A 27,747-nucleotide genomic window follows, 5' to 3' on the forward strand; every position below is an offset into this window, starting at 1 on the left:
ATCTTCAACACAGATGCGGGATCTGCCTCCACTAAGCCTGGCTTGGTCTCAGCCCATCGTCATTATTCCCTGGTTCACAACTGTCTCACTAGTCTCCCAGATCCAGCCCTGAGGCCCTCCACTCTACCCTCCTGCAGTCTGTGGGATCATAGGGAAACCGAAGTCCCATCCTGTCCCTTCTCTGCTCAGGACCCTCCCAGGGCTCTCATCTCACTCACCATAAAAGCCAAACACTGTCTCTTGACCCCCAAGGCTGATGCTAGCTGATCCCACCACCTCTCTGACTGGTCTCCATATGGGCCTGCCTGTCTCAGGGCCTTTGCACTGGCTGCTTTCTCTGCCTGGAATGCTTTCCCCGGATCTCTGAGTGGCTCTTTCCCTCACTTCCTTCTAGCTTTTGCTCAGTTGTCACCTTCTTGATGAGGCTTTTGAACACTCAATAAAACATGGCATCCCCCCTCACCCCTTTTCTTCTCTCCTTGATTTTCCTCTATAGCATGTATTTTTAGCATACGCTATTATTTTCCTTCTTTATTTCTCCCATCACCTGAATGTCAGTTCCTTGAGGACAGGGTTTTTATCCTTTTCATTCACTGCTGAATCCCTAATGCCTAGAACAGCACCTGGAGTATAACAGGCATTTGATAAATACCAGTGGAATGAACCTTAGACAGGGGAGGGGGTAAGCCAAAGGTGGCTAACGGTCCTCTGGAGACAGCCCTTCTGCAATCCCTTTAACCCTCCCCGACCACTGGGGTCACTGAGGCCCAAGGTCCCTCCCTGCTCTGGGTGGTCCTCCATGGAGGCCGCGCTCTGGGGAGGCCTGTGGGTTTCACAAGGCTTGGGCCATGGCTGGGCCTGCCTTGCCCACTGATGGGTCCCCATAGTCTTCCCCAGACTACTGGGGAATCTACCAGCCATCTACCAGCCACCAGTCATCTACCAGCCAACCCAGCAGGCCAGTGGAGAAACCCAGGACGAAGCAGGCCTGCAAATCAGCCCGGGGACTCCATTGGGACCCACCTGCCCAAGACATGCTGGCCCCTGGCCACCTTTCTCACTCCATCTTGCACCTGCTCTGTCCTGACTCACTGGCCTCTTTTAGTGAGCCAGGTGCCATGCACCTGTTGCCCCATCTTCTTCTTCCAACCAGCACTTGAGACATGGACTCTAACCTTCCCATTAGAGACAGTCTGATGGAAACAGCTATGGCCTTTGGGTTCACTTAGATGTGGAGTGGGGGAATTTGATATCTTGTCCTGTTATTCAGAATCGGCAGTGTTGGGGATAGGCAAATGCTAACAACATGCCGTATTAAGCTTTAAAACACTCTGTGCCATCCCTGCACCTTCTAACCCAGATGCTGAAAGGGGGTCCTGTGATCACAGACTCTGTGTGGAATTCCAGGGCAGAGAAGCCTGGGGCGGGATGCTGGGCTGCCTGGTGCCCCTACCCCAGCCCCAGATACGCACTCTGGAAGTCCAGCCGCAGCGACACGACATCCTTGAACAGGATGCCCTCCTGCCTGGCCAGCTGCCCGGCCTCCTCCTGCGGCCCTTGTTCCCCGACAGCCAGCTTGAGCATGTCCTCATCCATCACTCTCGGCTCCACAGAGTCGTACAGCCGCTGCATTTTCCCTAAAAGACATCACGTTCCTCATCCACGGTCTGCTTCTCCCTTTGTCTGAGGACAGGGTCCTGCTGGGGTCTCTTTAAGGCATCGGGGAGCACAGTGACAGTCACAGAAGGTCTGGGGCTGCCCAGTCCCACTCCTCGTCCCACTCCACCCAGGGGCCAGTACTTTTGCACTAAGGCTGCTCCAGGCCTTTTCCAGCAACCATCTGCCCTCTCCTGCCTGCCACCCACCTGCAGGGGTGCATCCCTTGGTCTCACAACCACGGCTGTGACCCTACCCCCATGCAGCAGACTGGTGCCCACGCTGGTCTCTTTGGACCCTGGAGCTTGGCTGCCCTTGTGGCTGTGGCCATCTTCGGTCTCTGGCTATCCTCAGCCAGCCTTGTTCTGTGTCTTGCCACCAAATGCTGACCAGGATCCTTGGAAGCCCCTGCCAGGCAGAGCTGCTCCCCTTCTCTCTGAGACGCCCCCATCTCCCCACAAGCTGCCCACTGTATGGAGATCAGCAGACACTGACCCAAACTGGCTGTTCCCATTCTTCCCATTAGAAATGTGAACTTGGACAATGAATACTGCTATGCTGAAAAGAAATAAAAAATTAAAAAAACAAAAAAAGAAAGAAATGTGAACTTGGGGCAGCAGGAAGAAAGTGACATCAGAGCTGGCTGTGTGAACTAGGGGGCGGGGGACCTGGGGGGTCGCCAGCTGGCCAGAGGTGTGTTAAGCAGGGAGAACAAGAGGAGGAAGCAGATGGACAGAGAGAAACAGAGGTAGGAACCTAGGTGAACCAGAAAATAAGACCAAAGAGACAGAAGACTGATACAGTCTTTGCTGACTTTCCTGCCCCTAATGATCCTAATTCCAGGCCCTGTGAGAGTTTCCTGACTTCTTACATTAAATCTTATTTTACTTAAACTGAGTCCAGTAGGTTTCTGCTACAAATGCGCCAAAGGATCTGGCTGAAATCCTGGAGGCAAATGGGGGATCTGTGGAGTTAGGGAGTCACAAACTGACCTTGGGCTACTGTTCCTGGCTGGACAGAGCCACAGCCCTGGGAAGCCTGGGCACCGTGACCTCATTCTCGTCCTTACCAACCTAAGAGTAAGAACATCCAGAAGGGTTGGACATTTCTGGGAAGGCGCATGCTATGGGAAGCTCCCAGATTCTGCCTCCTGAACCTTCTGGAAACTCAGTCCTCCCTTCCACTTCCCACCCCTGCTTCTCACCTCCCTGCTGGCTTCACCATCTACCTTTGCCCTCTTGGTCCCCGACACCCAGGCCTCTTTCTCGTTGCTGGGCAGCCCCTGTACTACTCTAATGAGCGCTGGTGGAGAGACTCCTGGTGTTGGGGTAATGGTGTCCACCGCAGATGGGGGTGGGCCTGGCAATCCTGCCACCTGGTCTTAGAGACTGCCACTGCCTTCCTCTGCCCTCCCCACCATCCAATTGAATGCAGCTTATATAAATATGCATCTGCCATTTCTGGGCTGTCTGTGATCAAATGTCCCTAGGCATTTAACTGTCGTGTGTCCTCTCTTTCTGTCCCCAGTGCCCAAGGAGCCAGCCTCCCCTAGCCCCTCTCCCACCCCCAAGCTTTACCACCGCCATGCTGCTTCTCTACCTGCATCTTCCGTCTTCCCACTCTCTCCAGTCTCTCAACGCTGACTCCAAATCCTTAGAGTGAATGAGTCAACTCCCAAAGATGTTTCCAGTCCTCTCCCCCTCTTTCCATCTCCCGCTCTGTTTTTTTCTAAGATTTCTAAGATTTCCCAAAACCTGACACCGATTTGCCTTTGGGGAAATTTTCACGTGCAGTGTTTGGCAGATGTTACCTGTGAAAAGTTTGTGCTTTCTCAAAGAAAAGTGCTGTACTTTGGGAAATGTCTCTTAATTCTGATTTCAGAACCATAACTGACTTCTCGTCACTCCTACTTCTTCTAGGTCTGGCACCTGGGACGGATCAAGCTTGCTTTCCTGTCAAGCCCACAATCACTACTCAGTGTGGAAGGGTTGTGAGGCACACTCTTTGTTAAGCACAGGAGGGCAGGATTTGGAACCTGGGCGTGCATCTTTTGGCAACTAACCTCACCTTTCTAAGCCTCTGATTTCCTGTCTGTAAAAATGGATAACTCTTCCCTCCTACATTTGTTTAAGATCATTTACTCAGCCCACACACGTGTCATGAATAGCTACTACATGCCGTGAATAAAACAGATCTCCTTCCCTCTTGTTTCAGACATGAATCAGATCATCATACAAATATTTAATTACAAACCATGACAAGTTTGTAGATGTCGGGAACGAGGACAGCATACATTAGGGGCACCTGGCCTGGCCAGGGGAGACAGGGCTGGGATCTGAAGGAGGAGTAGGAAAGAGGGAAGTGGGAACGGCACACCAAGGGCCTGGGGGTGGGAGAGAACAAGCCATATTCCATTTGGGCTGAATTGAAGCAAGGTTGGAGGGCCCTACAGGAGTTTATTATTCTAGGATCCCTAGGAAGCTCCTGGGGCTTAATGAGAGCAGGGACATGGTCAGCTTTGGGTTTTAAGAGGTTCACTCTGGCTGTCGTACTGAGATGGGCAAGAGCCTTAATAAGATGTGGCTGAGAGAGATCTCCAGGAACTTCACTTATATGTAGGACTAATCATCTGCAGTTCCCAGACTTAAAAAAAATACAAACACAAGGGGTGCCTGGTTGACTCAGTGGGTTAAGGCCTCTGCCTTCGGCTCAGGTCATGATCCTGGGGTCTTGGGATCGAGCCCAGCGTTGGGCTCTCTGTTCAGCAAGGAGCCTGCTTCCTCCTCTCTCTCTGCCTGCTTCTCTGCCTACTTGTGATCTCCATCTCTCAAATAAATAAATAAAATCTTAAAAAAATAATCACAAAAACGGAAGCTAGGTTGAAAGGTTAAGTAAGATGCCTAAGTTAATACGTCTATATGGCATACAGCAGAGGCAGGGGACCATGACTCCAGAGTCCATTTTCTTAATCATGACTCAGCTGTACCCAGGGCGCTGTAGATTTTTACGGTCACAATGCACAAGGTTTCTCAGCTGTTCTGGGTCAGGGCCAAGGTCCGACCACTCCTCTCCTAAAGAGGCTTTTATCAACATTTTACCACCCAACTTGGGTTCCTGTTGACTTGTTTGACACCAGTATTGGTGGTGAAGACCAGAGGTGGGAGATGGGGAAAGCAGCCAAAAGTCCTACAACACTGCCAATGGAGCAGCCTCCTCACCGAGAAACAAGACCAGGAACATGGGATCGATGGAATCTGAAAAACATACCCATACTGGCCATGGATTACTGAAGGAAAATCAACAATTAACGGAGTGCTTCCGGGGTACTAAGTGCACACTCATTTCTTAATTGCATGTCGGCTCTGGAAACCACTGGAGAAAAGAGTCCTAATTCCCTCATTTCCCAGATGAGGAAACTGAGGCCCGGAAGGAGAAGGAAATTGTCCCAAGTCGTACAAGGAGCTACCGAGAAGAGAGAGGAATGGAGCCTTACTCGATACAGCACCAGGTGAAGAACACAGATACATTTTATCACCGCTAAGAGGTCGGATATGAGGGTTAAATACTCGGGAGAACTTATTGGTGGACCCGGGACCTCTGTTTCGATAACAGGGATGAGGCCAGGAGGTCGGGGGATGGAGCCCCTAAAAAAGACCTCTTCGGGGCCTGCTCTCCGAGGAAATGCGTCCTTATCAATCTTTCTGATCCGAAGTCCTGAAAGCCCAGTGTCTCAGCCCGCCCGTGACCTGGCTAGCAGAGAACCGGTGCGCTCATTTCACAGACGAGGAGGGCCGGGCCGACTCCCAGAGAAAAAGGTCAGAGGAAAGCGTTAAGTCGAGGGTCTGTCTGCCCCTGCGAGTCCTCCCACCGTCTCCGCTCCAACGTCTCACCGTCTCAAGAGCCAGCCACCCGACTGCTTCTACGCAGAGGACGCTTCGCCCGGTTACTAAGGGAACCAAGTGTGGTCAGTCGGTTGCTAAGGGGAAGTCGCGTGGTAGACATCCTGGGTGAAAGTTGACAGTCACGTGATAGCAGTTCTTGGGTAGGGAAATAGTCCTACAACCAACCAGCGGTGGAAAAAACAAACGTTTCTCCAATCAGCCCTTAGTATGGGCAGGGATATGAGTATCCCCGCCTCTTCCCCGCCCCCCACTTGAATGATTGACTCGTCTCTTGTCCAATAATAGTAAGGACTCGCTAGATTGACCAAAATATAGCTGAATCAGAGCACAGAGGGTCTCGTTCGGAGGCGGGCCAGGGAAGGTGCCGCTGCGCCTGACGGAGATTCCTGTGACCTAGCTCGCCTCTCCGTCCAATCGGGCACCGTGGGGCGGGCGGGGCTTCACGAGGGATGTGTAGGGGCCAATCGGAGAGGGGCTGAGCAGACGCTGCCCAATGGGGACGCGACAGGGGGTGGGGTCAGGGGCCGGGCTTTCGGCGTTCGGGAGGGTGGGGCGGGGGCAAGTGTCAGTCAGGTCGGGAGCGCGACAAGGGACAGCGGGGACCCGGGCGGCTGACAGGGGGCCCGGGCCGCTGCCGTGTTGTCCGCTCAAGATGGAGTTCCTCCTGGGGAACCCGTTCAGCACCCCTGTGGGACAGTGCCTCGGTAAGGCCGCGCAAGGGTGGGCAGTCTGGGTGGGCGACGGCGGTGGCTGGCGGGGCTGGTGAAGAGCGCGGGCCTTCGCCGGGCACCGGTGCCACCCCACGGGCCTCCCGGGCATCCTTGCCGTCGGGCCTCTGCCCACGGGCTACCTGGGCCTGCTTACGGCGCCGGTGCCACCGTGCCAGGCGGGTTCCCGAGGCCCAGCTTGGACTCGGAGATGCTCCGCGCGTTCCTCCGGATCCGGGCCCAGCCCCAGCCCCTCCGGCCTCCTGGAAGTGGTGCCGGCTGCTGGGGTCCGCTGGCCTCCTCGCGGTCTGCGAGATGCCACCGAGTGCGCCCTCATGCAGGCTGACGCTTTTGCTGCCACTGGCGCCAGAACCCAGTTCTCCCACACCCTTCTCCCTCCATCCTTGTCCCTCTTTTCAGTACCAGCAGCCCTCAGACCGGGCACTCTCCCAGAGAATACTCCCTGCTCTGAGACTTGCTAATTAGAGCTGCAACTCAGCTAGGCTGTAGGAGGGACTGGGATGGGGGGAAGGGTTCCCGGAGGGTGATTATCTTGCCAGGGGGATGGCATGCCTTCACTGCCTCTGGGAAAGACGGGAGGCTGTGTTATTTAATGATAAGAGCCCTGGTCTGGGAGTCAGGAAGCCCGGGCTCCAGGAGGGACTTTGCCAGTGACTCTTCCTATATGACCTTGTGCAAGTCACTGCTCTTTCTGGTTTGACATTTTACCTGTTAAGTGAGGTGTTTGGAGGTGAGATGGGCCAGGTCCCTTCAAGTTCCAAAGTTTTGATATTCCTTAGTCTCTGCACATTGACTGTTGCTTCCTTGCTGTGTTAAATTTGCCCAAAGCTGAAGTCTCTTGGTGACAGTGTAGAGAGAGGGGTGCTCTGTAGTACCTGTTAATTCTATGTGGCTGCTCTGTAGTACCTGTTAATTCTATGTGGTACCTGGAAAAAGGGTACCAGAGACAATCGGTATCCTGGGTGAAGAAAAACTCAAGGCTGTGTGAGTGAACACCAGAATGGCCCCACTGTGTGCGGTTTCTTTACTAAAAAAGCAACTTGCCTTTTCACTCAAGACAGTAACTTTCGCCAGCTGATTAGCTGAGAATGCTGATTGCTTTCTTTTAAAACTGGCTTCCTCCTGGTTGGTGGAAGGACTGGTAAAACGTCTTTTATGAGTGGGGACCTTTGGTGTCCTTCTGGGCCTGGCTGGTTTAGGCAGTAGTAATTTGTTTATTTCCTGATGTACTTAAGACTTTCTTGCTTACTCTTCAGCCTTTACTGGGGTATGGGAAATTATTGAGGCCTCTTCTGTTGGCTAACTGGCATTAGGAGCCTTTCTTTTCTTTGTAGTGTAAAGTTTTTGGTAAAGGATAGGATGCACATGGGGCTTGGGGTGAGTCTCTCCCCACCTTTACAGACTATCGTGTCTATCTAGATTTTCTTCCTCATCTCCTTTCCTCAGGTGCATTTTCTTTTCCAAAACCTCATTTCTCAGTTGGATGTTGAATCCCAGCCAGCTGCTGGAGGGCACTGGTAAACTTGAAGGGATTTATTTTCTTTTCTGTCTCTTTTACAGTAGGAAATGCTACACTTTGGAAATGCCATGGTAGTTCATGATGGGTAGAAGTTAAAGGACATTTAAAAATACACAAATATTATGGATACAGGGATACACAGCGAGTGGAAAGAGTGTGATACTTCTATCAGAAGGCCCAAGTTGATTTCTGCCTTACCCATTTTTTGGCTGTTTGACCCTAGAAAATTGTGTGACCTTTCTGAACCTTAGTTTGCTGAGAGAGAAGGAGAGAAATTCATATTGGGAGTAGTATAGCTTCAGTAAGATGACTGTTGCCCGGTACATAGTAAAGACTCAGTAAATTGCAGCTGTCACTGTTAACAACAGAAGAGTTAAGTTAGTTTTGAGTGTGGTATCTGGAGAGGGTATGGGGGACACCTGGCCCATCTCTTCCCATCTCTGGGAAGGAACAGACCTGGCCCTTCTATGGCCTGGGAAGGAACAGACCCCCCCTCCCATTCACCAGCCCTTAGGCAAGACACTTAACCAGGAAGAGAATGAAGCATCCACACTGTCAATTTGGTCAACAGACAAGGCCCAGCTGATTTCACAGTTCAGCTAAATTAGAGGATAGAAGGAGGTTCTAATGTAAATTCTGTACTGTTGTGACAAAGTGTAAACGTGATTTTCAAGGCATTTAGTGTTGTTAGTATTCTTTGAAAAGTATTTCCCGGTGGTTGACCGGAGAGAAGGGAGACAAATAAAACAAAGCTGATGAGTATAAGAAACAGCACCTGTAGCTTGTGCAGAGCGAATCCACAGCTAATACTTGCTTCTTCCGGCTGCTCTGTGGAATAAGTTTTGTTGTCCTTCCCACTTAAGAGATGGGGAAAACCAAGGTGCAGAGGAGTGAAGCCGCTGCTCAGCTGGGAGAAGGGAGAGCTGGGGTTTCGTGGCTGTCCTGCTCCTCGGGGAGTTTTTTTTTTTTTTTTTTTTTTTTTTTTTTTTTAAGATTTTTTTTTTATCTATTTGTCAGAGAGAGCAAGCGAGAGCGAGCACAGGCAGACAGAGTGGAAGGCAGAGTCAGACGGAGAAGCAGGCTCCCTGCGGAGCAAGGAGCCCGATATGGGACTCGATCCCAGGACGCTGGGATCATGACCCGAGCCGAAGGCAGCCGCTCAACCAACTGAGCCACCCAGGCGTCCCCTCCTCGGGGATTTCTGATGTGGAGAGGGACAGCAGAGATGCTTGGAATCACAAGCACTGACAGAAGGCTGCTGCCTAGGTGAGTGCTTAGGTGTGTAGTGGAGATTGTCAGTGTTCTTAGGAGTCCAGAAGATTCCAGAAGAGCTGGGAGATAGGACTGGCTTCCTATCTAGGGGCTATTCACGAGGGTGCCTGGGAATTCCACAGGCAGAGAGGAGGACACCCCGTGCCTGGAGGGTGATGTGGGCACATCTGTGTTACCAGTCTGAGTGGAACAGAGGTTGCGGTGGGGGACAGTGGCAAGCTGGGTTTGGGCCTGGGATATCAAAAGATGTCATCAAAGAAGACATTGCTCAGCTGACTTCCAGGTTTTAGCTTCTCTGGCCCTTGTTTTACCCACTCATAAAATAACACCTCTCAATGGCTGCGTGGGGCTTGCACCGAAACAGTCCCACCAGCCTAATTCAGTAGGCCTTCTGAGAGCCTGTGGGTGCCAGGCTCTGGGGTACAAACGTTTAGTAGCTGCTCTCAGGGAGCCTTCTGCAGAGGTAACATGTTCATCAAAGGTGAGCCGGAGCCGCAAAAGGTTAGGGCAAAGTGTTAGGCTTGTAGTCTCAGGGCTTGGTCATTACTATTATTACTATCTGGTTGTGGTTTTCTGTCTTTATCTGACAGCCTGGTTGGTTCTCATCCGCATTAACTGTCTGTAGATTCATGAAAGGGGTGATGGGTACATAGGTAACAAGTGTACCAAGAGCTTGTTGGGTGAATCTTCGTCTTCATTACGGTTTCCAGACAGCCGCACATGCTTATGGTATGGGACTTTCCTTATTCCTCTGGCCCAGACAGCTTTGTTGTCAGTGTGCACATCTGGAGTTCTCACCTCCTTCCTGAGAAATTTCTGGATCTTTTGGGAGTGTCCGAGAGCATGCTACTTGAAACCCGCCGCACGGATGTGTTTATGAAGGTTGATGGTGTGTTCTCTGGTCAATGCCTCATTCATGGCAGAACAGCCCTTTTCTCACCTGCTTTGGGGGAACCATTCAGCTGGGCCCAGGTTGGAAAGAGGTAGGGTAATTATTACTCTGTGTCATGCTTGGGGCCTCACACAGACATTCTAACTGGGGGCTCTTTGCTTGAACAGGCAGCTAAGCCCACAGTCTGACTTAGTTCCCTGTGTATTCTTGTAGCCCTCCTCACTGTCCTTGTGGCAGGTGGTTCCTGAGTAGAATGAATGACTTAGAGCAGAACAAGCAGTAGTATGAGAGGCTAGGAAGTGTGGAGGAAGAAAAAGTAGTACTTTTGTTTCTGGAGTTTCTCTTCTGAAACAGATTTCAAAAGGTTCCTGTCTTAATCTAAACCCTCCTGGACCACAGAGGGGTTAGGTATCACATACTAGGTTTTCCCAAATCAGGTCTATGATGTGGTGCAAGTGGTGACAGTTTCTTGTATTGGCTGGAAAATGCTTTCAGATTATCCTTTTTCTAAGAGTAAAGTTTGGATCCATTTAAATGGAAACAGTAGGGAGTAGTTCATTAATTCTGAGGGGAATGCTGGGCGGGTGAGGGCGGTTAAGGGAGGACTGTGTATTCTCTTCATGGCTCAGCTTTCAGGAGCAGGTAAGAAGTAGATACTCTGTTGTAAGTAGTAGTACTCTGTTGCAGAGTTTGTGCTTGTAGATTGGACATAAACAGCCTCCTCCTACCCTGGGAATGCTAGGTGTTCCAGAGCTGGGCTGTTTGTTCCAAGAATAATTATTTGTCCCTCAGATCTCTATTGCACTTGGCAGTTCACCAAGCCCTTTCACCTAGGTCCTTTTATTTTTTGTTTGCAGCCCTGTCCATACACAGGAAGACAACTGAAAGGAGCTTAAAATTATTAAGCACCTACTGTATGCAAATTCTGAATGTGGGATCTCATGCAATCCTCACAATATTTAATTATCTGCGTGTTACTGTCTGCCTGTATTGCTTTGAAGGAGGCTGAGGGTCTGAGAAGTTAGGAGACTGATGTAAGGTTTTGTGCCAGAGTTAAGCCTGGAATCTGCTCCTGAGCCTGCGCTCCCCTTACACTGCCATGTTGCCTTGCAGACCTCATGATTCAGGGTCAGCAGAATCTCTCGAAGGGCTTGTTGGAATGGGTTGCTGGATGCTACTTTTCAGAGTTTCTGATTCAGGAGGTATAGGCTGGAGCCTAGCATTCAACGTTTCTAAGTTCCCCAGTGATGTTGCTGCCGCTCCTGCTGCTGGTCCGGGGACCACACTTTGAGAAGTATAGCTCTAGATTAAAAGTTCCATTCCCTTAATCTCCTCTTTACCTTTCCTCAAACAGTAAATATGGGTTTCCCTTTTTATTTTATTTTATTTTATTTATTTTTTTTTTAAAGATTTTATTTATTTATTTGACAGAGAGAGATCACAAGTAGGCAGAGAGGCAGGCAGAGAGAGAGAGAAGGAAGCAGGCTCCCTTGCTGAGCAGAGAGCCCGATGCGGGCCTCGATCCCAGGACCCTGAGATCATGACCTGAGCCGAAGGCAGCGGCTTAACCCACTGAGCCACCCAGGCGCCCATCCCTTTTTATTTTAAAAGGTTTTATTTATTTATTTATTTGACAGAGGGATCACAAGTAGGTAGAGAGGCAGGCAGAGAGATAGAGGGGGAAGCAGGCTCCCTGCTGAGCAGAGAGCCCGACACAGGGCTTTGTCCCAGGACCCTGAGATCATGACCTGGGCCAGAGAGAGAGGCTTAACCCACTGAGCCACCCGGGCACAAATATGGGTTCTCCTACAGACAGACTGTAAGTGGGGTTATAAGAAATTGGTCATTTAGAGGCTCTATTGCCTTCTGTATATATATCAAGCTGAGTATTTCCTGGGATGCTCAGTTTAGTAAGGGAGATAAAACAGGTACCTAAATCAGATGTGATGAGAAGTGGGGCATTAGACTGGACAGATAAATGAAGAAAGTGGAGGACCATAGGGGTTATTACCTCCAACATTAACAGTAACAATAGCTTTTTGTTTGTAAACAATAGGTTTATGTGTGTGAGAGACTGAAGTAGGTGCTTTCTAGATCCTGCAGCCTTTAATCCCCACAAGAAAACTGTGAGTCAGGTACTGTGTGATCTCCATTTTGCAGATGAGGACCCTGAGACAAAGAGAGAAGGTCACACAGGTAGCAGGGAAGGAGCTGGAGCGGAATCCAGCATTGTGGCTCTGGAACTGGTGTGCTCTTACTCTGTGCTGCCCTCAGCCAGGGAGGAGTGAGGAGCACCACCTTCAGAAGGGAGGAAGGAAGAACTCAGGAAGCAGTGGCCACTGAACAGGGCTTTTACGGATGAGTAGGGATGGAGAAAGAGGCTTGGAGGGTGTTCTCTAGCCGAGAAAGCATCTTGAGCAAAGGCTGATATTAAGTTGGGGGAGGGCATCATAGGATCGGTTCTATTGATCTAGCAAGGGAGAGTGGTGGGAGCTAAGACTGGAAAGGTGTGGGGGAGGGGGGGGCTTCAGATGTTGGCCAGATAGTTGGGATTCTTCTTGGGTGGTACTGGGAAGTCAGGAAGGATTTCTAGGGATGAGGGTAGCAGGGATGTCTACGGAGATAGGGAGGTTTCCACTTGGCAGTCACTGAAAGGTCATTCTTGACTATTCCCATCAAAGCTCCCATCTGTGCAGAGTGGGGGTCCTTCAGGGGAGTTGGGAGCGGGCACAGCCAATTCCTCCGAAGTTGGGGCAGGGCCCTTCCTATGTGCCCTGGTCAGAGAGGAGTGCTGAGGCAGGTTGGTGGACCAGGGGAGGAGGACTGGGGTTCTGAGAGCATTTGTCCTGAACTGCCTGGACAGCTTATAAAACTCCCGTCTTGCGGTGGGGGTCAGCCTGCTTCTTGTTCTACCCTGCTTTCCATGTGCCTGCACAGGAGCACACTCACGAGGACTTGACTGAAGGGCTGTCCTTGCTTACAGAGGACTCTTTGGGATATAAAGAATTCTTATAAAATCATGATTTTTTAAAAAAGTGTTTTCCATGTAGAAAACTTGAAAAATGCATACACACACAAAATGCAAAGGAGAAAAAAAAGATCACATAAAATGTTCTCTTACAAATTCATTGAGATTCTTCTCATTTCTTGTAATAAGTGGAAGGGTGGAGTCCTTGTCCATTTCACTCCCTGGTTTTTCTCTTGGATGGCAACATTGTATAAGTTCTCTTAGCATATTTCTGTGTGATCTACCTGTTTTTTTTTCTTGGGGGGGGGGGGGGGCTGATACAGTGCAAAGAAGGGAATCTGAGTAAAGTCCCCAGAGGAGCTTCAGTTAAGCATTGTTGATCTTGACCTAGCAGATCCATCACTCAGAATTTTTAGGTTAACCTAGTAGTCTGAAGAGATATAAATAACATTCAGTCTTTTCTTTTCTTTCTTTCAATTTTTTTTTTTCTTTCCCCGACCCAGCTTGTAGTGGCTAGGAGAGGGGCCTTTGAAGAAACTATTTTCAGGGGCTCCTGGGTGGCTGAGTCGGATAAGCCTCTGCCTTCAGCTCAGGTCGTGATCCTGCAGTTGTGGGATCTAGCCCTGCATCCTGCTCCCTGCTCGGCAGGGAGTCTGCTTCTCCCTCTCTCTCTACCCAACTCCCACCCCGGCTGTCCTCTGGCTCATACTCTCTCTTGCAAATGAATAAAAAATCTTTAAAAAATAACAAAAAAACCCATTTTCAGACTTGGTGTCTATTTTAGTGTTCCTACCAGTCCTCTGACCTGGCTGAATGTCGTGAATCTTCTCTATCCAGTCAGCCTCCCTGCTCTCTGGCAGGCCGTGCCTCCTCCTCCTCCGGGAAGCTTTCCTAGATGGTTGATGGTGCTGAATCTCTTCTCTGAACTCACAGTGTTTGCTATCTCTGTTGGCTTGTTCCTCACCTCCAAAATAGCAAATTCCTTAGCTCTCCAGGTTTTCGTGGAGGTTAAATGAGAGAATGTATGTGAAGTCCCCTGTACAGTGTCCTGCAGTCAGCTACTCTGCTCAGACCTGTTGATCGCTTCCATCCTGCCTGGTGCAGTTTCCCGAGGTTATTTATTGTATGTCTCATCACGTGTTTATTGTCTTATCTTCCAAATGAGAACAGAGGCTCCCCACAGCAGGATGCGTGCTTTCTCTTTCCCCGTGACCTTCACAGAATGTGGCAGAGCATATGCAGCACAGTGGCTCGCTCCAGAGGTTCCTTTCTGTCCATCTTATTTTTTAGCATCTTTCAAAGCTCAGAATACTAGCCATCATTTACTGATCCTTCAGCATCCTCCAGACACCCTGTCGCATGCATTATCTCGTTAAAATCTTTTTTTCCCTGAAAACTCCACTAAGTCCGTGGGATTATTTCTATTTTACAGATGAAGAAATGGCTTAGAGGAGCTAAGAAACTTGCCCAAGGTTCAGTGGTTCAGGGTCGGCTGAGCCGTGTTCCACATGCAGGGAGTCAAGCTCCCAGACTTTTGTGCACGTTGCCTTGCAGACAGCAAGTCTGGTCTGTTTCCATTTAGACAAGAAGGGGCCTTAACTGATTCCACATGGGAATTTGACGAAGCTCGCATAAGTTGCATCAAGGAATTCTAGAGCAGTATGGATGCCCACCGGCCTCTCTCTGTTCTCTTCCAACAAGTGGCCCTTTTTTGTTTGGGTCGGAGTCATCCCGTCTCTGTCTCAGGTGTGACTGCTCAGTGTGAGTTCGTTAACTGTTACAATACTCACTTCCCTGATCTGTAAACAAGGAAGGGGTGTGTATATGACGAGAACACTTGCTCTGTCACGTCTTACAGGACTGTTAAGAGGATCAGTGAGATTCCAGACTGTAAGACCGAAACCTGGTATTATGCTACAGCTCCTTCCCTGCGTCCTCTACACTCAGTGTTCCACCAGTGCACCTGTTTTTCATTGTACTTAGTGATTGGCTTTTAAAAACCGTGATAAAAAGGCATAATACAAAATTTACCATTCTGTCCATTTTAAAGTTCGGTGACATTAAGTACGGTCACACCGGTGTGCAGCCATCACCACCGTCCATCTCCAGAACTTTCTTCATTTTGCCTAAATGAAGCTTTGGATCCATAAAATGAGAACTCCCATTTCTCCCCACCTCCAGCCCCCGGGGAACAGCCTTTCTACTTTCGTTCTCTAGGAGTTTGACAGCTCTAGGTACCCTCACCTCGCATAAATAGAATCAGACAATAAATGTGTCTTTGTGACTGGGTTATTTTACTTAGCATAATACCTTTAAGATTCATTCACATTGGAACACGTTTCACGATCTCCTTTCTTAATGCTGAACAATACTCCGTTGTATATATGTACCACATTTTATTTATCTATTCATTTGTCTCTGGATTCTTGGTCTGCTTCTTTGGCTATTGTGAACAGTGCTCCTGTGAACATGGGTGTGCAGATATCCGTATGTGTGTCTGCTTTCGGTTAGTTCGGATATATACCCAGTGGTGGAATTACTGGATCATACGGTAATTCTGTTTTTACTCTTTCATGGAAGGTCCACCATACTGTTTTCCACAGTGGTTGTACCATTTTTTGTGTTCCCATCAGCAGTGCATAGGGCCCCCATTTCTCCGCATGATCACTGAAACTTAGTAGTTACTTGGTTTGGTTTTTGTTTTTTTTTTAGACTTTTTTATTCATTCATTTGGCAGGCAGAGATCACAAGCAGGCAGAAAGGCAGGCAGAGAGAGAGAAAGGAGGAAGCAGGCTCCCCGCCGAGCAGAGAGCTCGATGCGGGGCTCGATCCCAGGACCCTGGGATATGACCCAAGCCGAAGGCAGAGGCCCCAACCCACGGAGCCACCCAGGCGCCCCAGTAGTTACTTGTTTTTTTAATGGTAGTCTGCCTTAATGCGTGTGAAGTAATATCTCATTGCCATTTTGACTTGCACTTCCCTAGTCATTAGCGACAATGAACATCTTTTCATTTGCTGATTGGCCATTTGTATATCTTTGGAGGAATTTGGGTTCAAATCCTTTGTCTGTTTTTTTTTTTTTTAATTTAAAATGATTTTTTTATTATTTGTTTAACAGAAAGAGAGAGAGAGAGAGAGAGATCACAAGTAGGCAGAGAGAAAGAGGGGGAAGCAGGCTCCCTGCCGAGCAGAAAGCCCCATGCGGGACTCGATACCAGGACCCCGAGACCATGACCCAAGCCAAAGGCATAGACCCAACCCACTGAGCCACCCAGGTGCCCCTCTTTGCCTGGTTTTTAATTGGGGAGATTTTTATTGTGGTTATCATTTTTGAGTGTTAGGAGCCCTCTGGATATGACCAATGTTAATTAGTAGCTACATGATTTGCAGATAATTTTCTCCCGTTCTCTGGGTTGCCTTTTTACTTTTACTGGATTGAGTCCTTGGATGCATAAAAGTTTTTCATTGTGATGAAGTCCAGTTTGTCTCTTTTTTCTTTTGTCGCCTGTGGCGTCATGCCCTAATTTTTCTGGAGAGTCTAACATGTGCCTTTAGAACAGTGACGCCGGCAGTACTAGTCAGCATGACTCTTCACCAGAAATTGGGCTAAGTACCTACACGCATCATTTCCTTTCATTCTCGCAGCAGCCCTGTGAGGCAGGAGCCTCACATTTTCTAGAGCAGGAAACCAGGACTTCGAAACTAAGAACCTTCCCCAAGGTCTGTGCTAAGAGCAGGGATTTGAATCCAGGCCTGAGGACTCCAGAGCCAGTGCTCGTAACCACTAAGCTGGAGAGCTCAGTAATTATTTGTGGGACTGAATGAATGAACTTGGAGGCTGAAACTCTGGCAATTGTTGTCCCTGATTCAGGTGTGCTCATGTTAGAAATGATTCATCCAGTTCAGTCCTACTGTGATTCGGTACCCAAGTGTCCTCATCATCCCAGCGCATTTTCTGAGATCTCTGTTAAAGGATGTGCTTTCTTCCAATTCAGTGAGGCTCTTCTCGGTCATGGAAGACCTGTGTAACCCTGTATATTTACCTTCTCTTTGGATTTGCTTTGAAACTATGGTTTTGGGGGGTGCGGGAAGAGGAGATTTAAACAGATGTTAAGTTGTCTAACTGACCAACTTGCTTTTAAGACATTACCAGCTGCTGTTTAAATCATTCATGAAGCACCAGCCTTGTAGTCTGGAAGGCATGTCAAAAATTCTGTTTCAGGTTTTGGCTTAAAACTGAGTGTAATGGGGAGAGACTGCTTCCTTCATCTCAGAGAATTGGGCTGTACATCTTTAGAGGGCTGGGTACAAGGACGTGGCCCTGTAATAGGACACTGTTGAGTCTTCTGCCACTTCTCAAAGGAGAAATCACACAGAGTCCTGGCACATCATTAGTCAAAATAGGAAATGAGGCCTGAGAAATTATGTGGCTTGGCGTTGGAGAGCAGAATTTTCTAGTGGCTTCCAGAGGGTGAGAATCCCTCGTGTTAACTCTGGAAATTCTTAAACCAGCAATTCAAAGACTCAATGAATTCAAGGTAGAAGGGTATTAGCAGCATTTGGTCCAACTCCCTCATTTTTACAGGTGAGGAAGCTGAGGCCCAGGGAGGGTGGGCTGTGCTATTTTTACCTGGACAACAGGTCAGACACCTAATGTGTGGTGGGTTTGTTTGTTTGTTTGTTTGTTTATTTCCTGACAGCAGCCAATTCTTTTTTTTTTTAAGATTTTATTTATTTATTTGACAGAGACCACAAGTAGGCAGAGAGGCCCGCAGAGAGGCAGGCAGAGAGGAAGAAGCAGGCTCCCCGCAGAGCAGAGAGCCCGACACGGGGCTCGATCCCATGACCCTAGGACCATGACCCGAGCTGAAGGCAGAGGCTTCAACCCACTGAGCCACCCAGGTGCCCCATGCAGCCAATTCTGGCACCAACTCCCTGTCCTACAATTCAGTTCAGTTCTGACCTGACTGCCTGGAGTTGTTACAGACCCTGCTGGTTAAGGGTTCAGTCCCACGGGACTTATCCCTGATTCAGACACCAGTCTCTAGTTCTCCATTGCCCCCCAGTGGACTGTAGGGTTCCTATGACCCTTCCTCAGGTTCAAGAATTTGCTAGAAAGGCTCACAAAACATAGGAAAAGCACTTTACTTACATTTACAAGTTTATTATAAAGGATACAACTTAGGAAGAGCCAAATGGAAAAGATGTGTGAAGTGGGGGAAGTGGGGAGGGGCACAGAGTGCCCATGCTCTCATGGGTGGGGGGGTACCACCCTCCCAGCCCCTCATTGTGTTCACTAACTCAGAAGCCCCTTGAACCCCACTGTGTAGGCATGATTGATTACATCATTGGCCGTTGGGGATTAACTCATTCTCTAGCCCCACTCTCTTTCTGGAGGTTGGAGGTGGAGCGGGGGCTGAAAATTCCCAGTCCTCTGGTATCCAGCCCCCACTGTGAAGCTATCTAGGGGCACAGCCTCTAGTCATCTCATTAGCATACAGCAGACGACCCCGATACTCTGGAGAGTCCAGGGATTTTAGGAGCTGTGTGCCAGGAACTAGGGACAAGGATCAGATACATATTTCTTTTTGTATCACAGTAGGTGACTTGCCAAGTCCCATAGGGAGTCAGTGATAAACCTGGGGGCATCCCTTGACTCTTACCCAGGGCCCTTGCCCAGTTACGGATGTTTGTATATGGGCAAAGACTCTAAGAAAAGTAGTAGCAGCCTGCCATTTGATGAAGGGGCAGTTCTGTTTTTCCCCTAAGATTTTTTTTTTAATAATCTCTGCACCAAGCGTGGGTCTCGAACTCACAACCCTGAGATCAAGAGTCGCACCCTCCACTTACTGAACCAGCCAGGCGTACCCAGAGGGGGCAGTTCTTGACCTAGACTCACAAAGGCAAATATTTTTTTTTATTTTCTGGAAGTTAATCACATTCACACATAATTTGGTGGGGGTGACTGTTTAGCTCTAGGTTTGAAGGTTGAAATGAAATTAGTTCATAAAATCACCTTTGGTACTCTGTTCCAGCTGCTTTTTCTGGCACCCATCCAGAACGGACCAATGGATCCCAGGCTAGCACTTGGGGAGCCCCGGATTGGTCAGCTCTGTGACTGATGTGTTGTGTGATGGTGGGTAGGTCACATTCTGCCTCTTTACTCATTTGGAGAGGAGAACTGAACAGCAGAGTCTCCAAGTTCATTTCCATGCCTAAAGTTTAAGTCCTGAATCAGAGTGGCTTTTAGTTTTTCTGAAGTTTAAGACCTTGAGCTTTCACAGAAGATTGTTTTGAATCCAACTTAAATATACGGGTTGTGGATTTTTAGTTTTACGTATGTATTATGCATGCACACACATTTTCCAATACATTTTTCCTTGAGATATAATTTATTTCTAGTGAACTGCACAAATCTTAATTGTTACAGTGTTCACAAATGCATTCACAGTAGTAACCCGCACCTCTGCCGAGATAAAGACTTTGACCATCACCCGAGAAAGTTCTCTCCTGCCCCATCCAAACAGCCCTTCCCTATAACACACCCCTTGTGCAGGTAACCACCGATCTCAACTTGGTCACCAAGGGTGAGTTTTGCCTGTTCCAGAAGTTTTTAGGCATGAAGTTTTACAGTGTGTGCTCTTTTGTTTGATTCTGGGTGGTATTTTGAAGAGGTTTTCTGCTTTCTTCCTGCAGTCCTAAGAAGTCCTGTGCATTCTTTTCTCCAGCTGCCGGCTTGAAAGGTCGTGTGGTCTGGGGTCCTGCTGGTCCCTGTGAGCTGCCATGGTTTGAGCAGTGAGGGCCCTCTGCCAGTGGGCTGCCATATTGTCTGCTGAGTGTGAGGGAAGACATGGAGAGAACAGCTTGACTCCCAGATACTGGGTTGGGTTTGTTTCTATAATTATTGGTGTCGCAGTCTTCTCACTTGTCAACTGGGCAAATTGGATCTACCAGCAGACTGAGAAAGAGACTATCTCTGACACCCGAAAATGTCACTCGTAATGGCACGTTTCTGACAAGGTGCCCATGAGAGACACTAATTTCAATTTCATAAATACTCTTGAACATAAAGGCAGATTGCTCCAGGGAGCAAGAGCAAAAGGAAGGGAGGTCTGGAAGGGCCAAGCTGGGGGACCCGGGTGCCAGACCGTTGGCGGTTCTGGGGGCCTCTTTTGGCCTCCGAGCTTCACGTCAGTGGAAGGGAATTTGTTTGCTTTTCTTCATACTGTCTTTAGACTTTGTTTCCTCTTCTTGGTTTAGATCACCTCTAACTTAGACCCACCCTGTTCCTGGCCAGGCCCTTGCACATACTTCCCAGCCTGTCTCCTCAGTTCCATTTTCCCTCCCTTTGTACACAGAGACCACTCAAAACCTGGGACAAATCTGCCAGAACCCTCCTGGAACTCCCTGTCTCCTTGTGAATGGGTTATAAACATAGCCCGGCATTCAGGGCCTCACTAATTGGGCTGCTTCCTGTCGGACTCTCTATCAGACCTTTGCACACACTCTCCCGCCAGTGCTCCTCGTGCTCCTTCCTCCCATGTGACACTGTTTCTCATTCCAAACCTAGCTTAGGTCCTCCCACTGCTGCAGAGCTGGCCCCATACCCATGAACTAAAAATGACACTTTTAATGTATACATATTTAATAATTATGTGACTCTTAATTTCAGTACACCGTGAGAATGGGGTGGGATTTTGAATTCTGAAATGAATAATGTTCTAGCCTACCTGCCTGGAGAGGCGCTCTGTGTATTGGCCCAAAGGGAGGTGTCAAAGGAACGGAGGTGCCTGTGTGAGCTGGGAACTGTGCTGGGGGCCTTCTAACATTCTAGCTCACTGAACCCTCTTACCTTGTGAGCTCGGCCTTTTCACCCCACCCATGGTGACTTTTTCAGAATCAAACAACTAACAGGATCGAAACCCGGTGAGGTCTACACCAGCCTTTGTGCTTCTAACCACTCAGCTGGGCTCCCACGGTGTTGGGTGGAGGTGGGGACAGGTCAGGGGGTCAGAACTGGCTGGTCTGTACCCTGTTCGTTTGTCCTTTTGTGACTGGTTTATTTCACTTGACATAATCAAGATTCATCTATCTTGGAGCATGTGTCAGAATTTTTTTCCTTTTTTTTTTTTTTTTAAAGATTGATTTATTTATTTTAGGGATGCCTGTGTGGCTCAGTCAGTTAAGCATCTGCCTTCAGCCCAGGTCATAGTCCCAGGGTTCTGGGATCGAGCCCCATATCAGACTTCCTGCTCTGTGGGGAGCCTGCTTCCTCCTCTGCCTGAAACTCCCCATACTTATGCTCTCTCTCTCCTGTTCTCTGTCAAATAAGTAAAATCTTAAAAAAAAAAATTACTTATTTTAGAGAGATTGAGAGAGAGCATGCGAACAGGGGGAGGGAGAGAGAGAGAGGGAGAGAGAGAATCTCTAGTAGATTCCCCACTGAGCACAGTGTCCAATGCAGGCTCAATCCCACAACCCTGAGATCATGATCAGAGGTGAAATAAAAAATCAGATACTTAACCAACTGACCACCCAGGCGCCCCATAATTATTTCCTTTTTTAAGGCTGAATAATATTCTGTTGTATGGATAGACCGCATTTGTTCCATTCATCCATCTTTGGACCCTTGACTTGCTTCCATCTTTAGGCAATTGTAAATAATGCTGCTGTGAACAGGGGTGTGCAAATACTTATTTGTGTTCCTGCTTTTAGTTATTTTGAGTATATTCCAAGAAGTGGAATTGTTGGATATGGTACCACTATTTTTAAATTTTCTGTGGAACCTCCATACTGATTCCCACAATGGCTGCACTATTTGACCTTCCCACAAACAGTACCCAAGGGTTCTAATTTCCCCACACCCTTGCTGACTTCGTTGTATTGATAGCAGCCATCCTAATAGGTGTGAGGAGGTTGCATGGTTTTGGGGGGGTCTGTCATTAAGTACCCACATAAATCCAGGATCATTCAATGCTTATGTGAAGGGTGTGTATTTGGAGTAAGGCAGAACATAAGTCCTGTGGGGACTGTGTTCATTTCTCAGCAGGTTGTATTTGCTAAATGATGCTGTTTGGTGGTTGTTGGACAAAATTGCTTTGTTAGTGGCCACATAGCCTTTTGGATTTTGAGGCAATGGTGGAACAGAGGGCCTTCACAAGTCACTTGTGGCTTCAGTGACAGAACAGAAATGAGAGCCTTCAGTGGGGCTGGTGGCATTATCGTGGCCCCGGGTGAATTGAGGTCCTCCAGAAGAAGCTACCTCCTGGCTTGGGGGAAAGCGGAGTGCTCTGGGTACACAGGTTGCAGTGTGATGGGGTTGGAGGGAAGTGGGACAGCCCCCCAGGGTCTCTGAGTCCCTGCCCTGCTTGGTGCTGGTGAGATACAGTCACCACCCTTAGCGAGTTCCACTGACGGGGAGATAAACATGTCATTTCAGTGCCCAGGGCAGCCTGCGACAGAAGTCAGGACAAGGCCTAGGGAAGGCTCAGAAGAGAGCAGAAGGCAGGTTCCTGAGAAGCACTGCCCAAACCTGGTTTTGAAGGATGAGTAGGAGCTGGCCTGAAAGAGAAGGGAGTTGGAGGCGGGAGCAAGCCAGGGGGCTTGTCGCTGAACTTCATCAGATGGGTGCTTTTGTTTGAGAGAATGTCCTAATGGCTCTTTGTTTTCCAAACTTGATAGACTTAAGGAGAAGGGTGTGGGAGGTTACCTGCTTCCAAGCCCCACCAGGGGGACAGGGTGGGGTGGGTGAAGGTAAAGGAAGCAACCTTTGGAGCCGTCTCCCAGAAGCCCCATTGCAGTCCCATGATGGTGGCGGGAAGGCTGACTTGGAGGAAGGCGCACCGCCCTCCCGGCCCTCCTGTGGCCCAGGCTGAGGGGGAGGAGGGCTGCTCTGGGTGGCCATGGGCCTTCCCCGGGCTCCCTGGCTCCTGCCGCCCAGATGCTGCCGGCTCTTTGTTCTTTGGTGCCCACTGTTTGTTTGTTTGCCTTTCAGCGAATGGGCATTGAGCTCATTCTTGTTGAAAAACGAGACAGTAAATGTATTCTGTGTGAAGTGTGGGTCCCCGCTTTCCCACCCTTACCCTGCTCCCCAGAGGTAGCCCTGTCGCTAGCCCCGTCGGTCGCTTAGTGTGAGGTCCGTGTGCCACGAAGTTTCTTTTGTACAGCGGGATCCTGCCAGGGGGCTTCACTGTGCAGTTTGATTGTCATGCCCCGGTGTGTCTGGGAGCTTTTCCCCGGGCGGCGTATTCTTACATACCTCCTTGTGCAGAGCGCCCTGTACAACGGACACACATTTACTCTGCCGCTGTGCTCTGACTAGGAGGCAGTGGGGTTTTGTCCTTAGAAACAGTGCTGTAGCAATGTATCTTTGTGCACTGATGTTGTTGGTCTGCCTTCCCAGCAGTAAAAACCTGGGTCAGACTCTAGAAGCATTGGAAGCTTCAAGAGAGACTGCCAGGGGCACCTGGGTGGCTCAGTGGGTAAGCCTCTGCCTTCGGCTCAGGTCATGATCTCAGGGTCCTGGGATCGAGTCCCGCATCGGGCTCTTTGCTTGGTGGGGAGCCTGCTTCCTCCTCTCTCTCTCTCTGCCTGCCTCTCTGCCTGCTTGGTCTCTCTCTGTCAAATAAATAAATAAATCTTTAAAAAAAAAAAAAAAGAGAGAGAGAGAGAGACTGCCAGACTCGGAAACTATGTTCCGCATGGGACTCTCATGACAGAGCCCGAGTTCCTTGTTTCCCCTTCAGCCTCATCAGTGCCGGCTGTCTCCTGCATTTCTGCACATCTGCGGACAGAAAAGGTATCTGGCTGGTGGTGGTCCATGCTTCGTGGAAAACCAGCTCCGGGACGTGTGCACTAAAGCTTGCGGCCTCTGGCCGGCTCCCTTCGTCAGGCGCAAATGTGCCTGTGGCTGGGCTGCAGAGTCGCTCTGTTCCTCCTGCCTCCTTGGCCTGTCAAGTGCCTGCCTTCTTGGCGCCGCCTGCCTGCCTGCTGTGAGGGGCCCACAGCTGTCTGCTGCTGCGCCCGGGTAGTGACCGGGATGCCCACACTCACAGTCCCTGCGCATTACTGGTGACACACTAGCCTTGATAATCCATGGGGTCTCCTTCCTCGTGGCTAACGCAAGACAGTACATGAAAGCCAGGCATTTTGCACATCCTTTATTCAGGGTCAGGACAAAGGAGGAAAATTCTCTCTGCTCCCAATCAGAGGAACACTGTCAAAGGCTGGATGGCAGATTTGGGTCCCTGCCAGAGAGCTAGAAAGGGAGTTGGGGGAGGAGGGAACTGCCACTTATTGAAGGTTGCTGGTCATTCTCCTTGCAGCAACCTCTAAGGCAGTGGTGTGATTTTTCTCTGATTTATAGCAAGGCTGAGTCACATGCCGGTGACCTCCCAGGGAGTAAGTGACAGAGCCCAGAGGTGAATCTAGGTTTGCCATGAAACACTACCGCAGCTTAAAAATCTTAAAAAGGAGAGGGTGGCGTGCCTGGGTGGCTCAGTGGGTTAAGCCTCTGCCTTCGGCTCAGGTGATGATCTCGGGGTCCTGGGATCGAGTCCCGCATCGAGCTCTCTGCTCAGCAGGGAGCCTGTTCCCCCCACCGCCGCCTGTTTCTGTGTCTGCTTGTGATCTCTCTCTGTCAAATAAATAAATAAAAATCTTAAAAAAAAAAAGAAAAGGCGCTACCGCTGCTCATGGATTGGCCCCAAGCGGATCCCAAAGGATGCCATCCCAGAGATCCTCCCCCTAGAGGCGAAGATGAACTAGGACCTCCTTACCAGTGGGCCTTGAGGGTCTCTTGGTCACCTGGAAAAAGACACTGCAGTTTCTCCACCTGCATGGCTAGGCCCTGGCCTGGGACTCCCCAAATAATCATGGTTTCCGTGAACTCCTGGGGACCACCTTTGTGAATCTCTTGTATCCAGGAGTCATTTATGCTGCTATTTATAGAATATATTTATTTTTTATATCGAGTCATTTTTTTTACTTGGGCAAATTTACTTTAAAGGACCTTTATCACTACTGAACATTGAAAACCAGTTTCACTTGGCAGTGATCCAAAATATCATAAACATAATAAAAAATAAATAAACACAGTGAGACCAAAACAAGGTTAGTCCAGCTGGGGCCTGTTGTCATCCTAGGGCTCCCAGCTGAGGCCCCCTCCTTGTGAGATCAGGAAGCATTCATGGTGTTGGTACAGCCAAACTAGGGCAGAAGCAGGAGAGCCTCAAGAGGACTGATTCAGTGTTTGAACACCACCTCCCTGGCCCACTTAAAGTCACCCATTGGTGGTCCAGCCCGCTCTTCGTGGAGTGGCCTGCTAACTTCTCGGATCATGCCCATTTTCAAGGCACCCTGCCTGTCTCTAAGCCTTCGCTTCTGCCCTTGCCGCCACCAGGATGGCTCCCCTCTCTGCCTCTCTTGCTGTCCTTCCTGCAAGGTTCCGCCCTTCCTGCAAGGTGTGGCTCGAATGCCACCCTCACTAAGCCGCCACCTCTGATGTCCTAATTACTCCAATTATATTTTTCGTAGACCCCCTCCTGGCACAGATCAGATTATGGAAGGGGTGTGTGTGTGTTTCCCCTGTGTGACTGAGCTATGGGAAATGGTGCTTTGTGTGTGTGTGTGTGTTTCCCCTGTGCGACTGAGCTATGAGAAATGGTGCTTTGTAGCCTTTATTCTCCAACCCAGCAGGGAGCCCCTATGTGCAGGGACAGGCTCTTATGATAAGAACTGAAGTGTTGGAATGTGCTGTTCCCTGTGCTGAGCCCTCTGTTCCACCATGCTAGATGTCCAGTGTTGCTGATGAAGTGGGTGTCCCTGGCCAGTGCTCCACAACTGCCACTCCCCACTCTAGAATAGCACCTACCACCAGGGAGAGGTGGGCCTGGGGACCCTGAGCGGCAGGTAGCACCTGTATAAGAAATGGTTGGCATGAAGCCCCCACTGTGGGGAGGGTGTCCTAGTGGTACCAAATAGTATCAAAGCCAGGTCCTCTGCAGATGTCCAGGGGCCCTGAACTTCTCTTGGCTTTAACCTGTTTTGCTTCCTGGCTCCAGCTCCCCATTCACCTGGTGTTCAGGACAACCTGCTCCCCATGTGGCCCCCTCTGGTGTTTTGGGGTTTTTTAAGTATTTTTTTTTTATTTTTTAAAAAGATTTTATTTATTTATTTGACAGAGAGAGAGAACACAAGTAGGCAGAGAGCCAGGCAGAGCAGAGAGCCTGAGGCGGGGCTCTATCCCAGGACCCTGAGATCATGACATGAGCCGAAGGCAGAGGCTTAACCCACTGAGCCATCCAGGCGCCCCTTTTTAAAAAAGATTTTTATTTATTTATTTGACAGAGATCACAAGTAGGCAGAGGGGCAGGCAGAGAGAGGAGGAAGCAGGCTCCCCGCTGAGCAGAGAGCCCAATATGGGGCTTGATCCCAGGACCCTGGGATCATGACCTGAGCCAAAGACAGAGGCTTAACCCACTGAGCCACCCAGGCGCCCCCTGCTGACGTTTTGAGCCCTGTTTGGCACTTTCACTTTCTGGCATCGCCCAGGAACCACTGTGAATAGGCCTGGGTCCATACCCCAACCCTGCCCTCAGATTCCGAATGCCCACATCTCATGGCCTGGCTGGCTTTGGTCCAGAGGGGTTTGTGGGGGAGGCTCTGGCCAGTGAGGGAAAGAGAACCAAACACTCCATTGCTCTCCAGCTTCTTTTGCTCTCACTCGTTGCAAGAGGAGGTGTGGACAGCTGAGTGGGGCACAGGGCTTCTGAGCAGGCTGTATTCTGGGACTACTCCTGCTTTGAGATTGGGGAGCCTTTGTCTCATTTGCTCGAAGCTCTATATGGGCCAGCAGCAGCCCTGAAGACCTGTGTCCTTCCCCTGCTGGGTTCCACACACCCTCCTAGGTAGGGACCAGGTGGCATTCCTCTTGGTATCCAGAGGGCCCAGTGCTGCTAGTTTCAATGCAAGGTCAAGGCGTAGAATTTATTTCGGAATTTACTTGGTCTATGTCAGCTTAAATAGGTGTTTCAAAGTGAAACTGTTAGGTTGGGGAAATTAGTGAAAGATAAAGGCGGTGCCAGGATGCAGACATTTAATGTCTCTGTGCCTCACTTTCCTTGCTTATGACGACTATCTCTTCATTCAAACTGGATAATGCATATAAAGTATGTGCTCACTAAAGGGTCTTTTCCTCCATCAAAAATGGTTTTGAAAATGGCTGGCTTAGTCGGAGGAACGTGTGATTCTTAATCTTGGGGCCGTGAGTTTGAGCCCCACGTCAGGTGTAGAGATTACTTAAGAGTAAAATCTTTCAAAAACTTGTTTCTGAAATGAATGCATTTGGAATTTGGAAGGTATGTTCTGGGAAGAGTACATACTGGTTTTTTTGAAAGTAGAAAAAAAGTTTTTATTTTAATAGTCTGATCTCTCGTGCTGCAGAAAAGTTAAACATAGATCACAGACTGTGTACTTCTGGAAAGAACAAAAACTTTGAAATCAGACTTCATCTTGAGTCTCAGCTCTACTAACCTGTTTGAGCCTTAGCTTCCTCATCTGTAAAATGGGACACTATTCCTACTCTTTAGAGTGTGGGGGCAGTAGATGAGACATTTGATAGAGCTTCCATAACAAAAAGCACAGACCTGGGGCGCCTGGGTGGCTCAGTGGGTTAAGCCACTGCCTTCGGCTCAGGTCATGATCTCAGGGTCCTGGGATCGAGTCCCGCATCGGGCTCTCTGCTCAGCAGGGAGCCTGCTTCCTTCTCTCTCTCTCTCTGCCTGACTCTCAGTGTACTTGTAATTTCTCTC

The 27,747-nt window shown here is 49.3% G+C and overlaps 2 protein-coding genes across 7 annotated transcripts in view; one reads left to right on the forward strand and one right to left on the reverse strand.

The window, feature by feature from the left end:
* The window catches only part of DRC3 (dynein regulatory complex subunit 3), a 31,296-nt gene extending 25,650 nt beyond the window's left edge, over positions 1 to 5,646 (reverse strand). For both annotated transcript variants that reach the window (XM_059379090.1, XM_059379089.1), the window contains exons 1-2: positions 5,547 to 5,646; positions 1,473 to 1,637 (exon numbers count right to left, since the gene is read on the reverse strand). In XM_059379090.1, the coding sequence (XP_059235073.1) occupies positions 1,473 to 1,632 (160 nt within the window). In that variant the 5' untranslated portion in view covers positions 1,633 to 1,637; positions 5,547 to 5,646. The remainder of the gene's footprint in view (positions 1 to 1,472; positions 1,638 to 5,546) is intronic.
* Positions 5,647 to 6,117: 471 nt separating this feature from the next.
* TOM1L2 (target of myb1 like 2 membrane trafficking protein) overlaps positions 6,118 to 27,747 on the forward strand; it is a 118,976-nt gene continuing 97,346 nt past the window's right edge. For 4 of the 5 annotated variants that reach the window (XM_059379847.1, XM_059379848.1, XM_059379849.1 and 1 more), the window contains exon 1: positions 6,121 to 6,262. In XM_059379847.1, the coding sequence (XP_059235830.1) occupies positions 6,211 to 6,262 (52 nt within the window). In that variant the 5' untranslated portion in view covers positions 6,121 to 6,210. Of the gene's footprint in view, positions 6,263 to 27,747 lie in introns of all 5 variants that reach the window. The other variant, XM_059379851.1, reaches the window with a different exon arrangement.

The sequence above is a fragment of the Mustela nigripes genome, chromosome 16 (genome assembly GCF_022355385.1).
Source record: "Mustela nigripes isolate SB6536 chromosome 16, MUSNIG.SB6536, whole genome shotgun sequence".
Lineage (NCBI taxonomy): Eukaryota > Metazoa > Chordata > Mammalia > Carnivora > Mustelidae > Mustela > Mustela nigripes.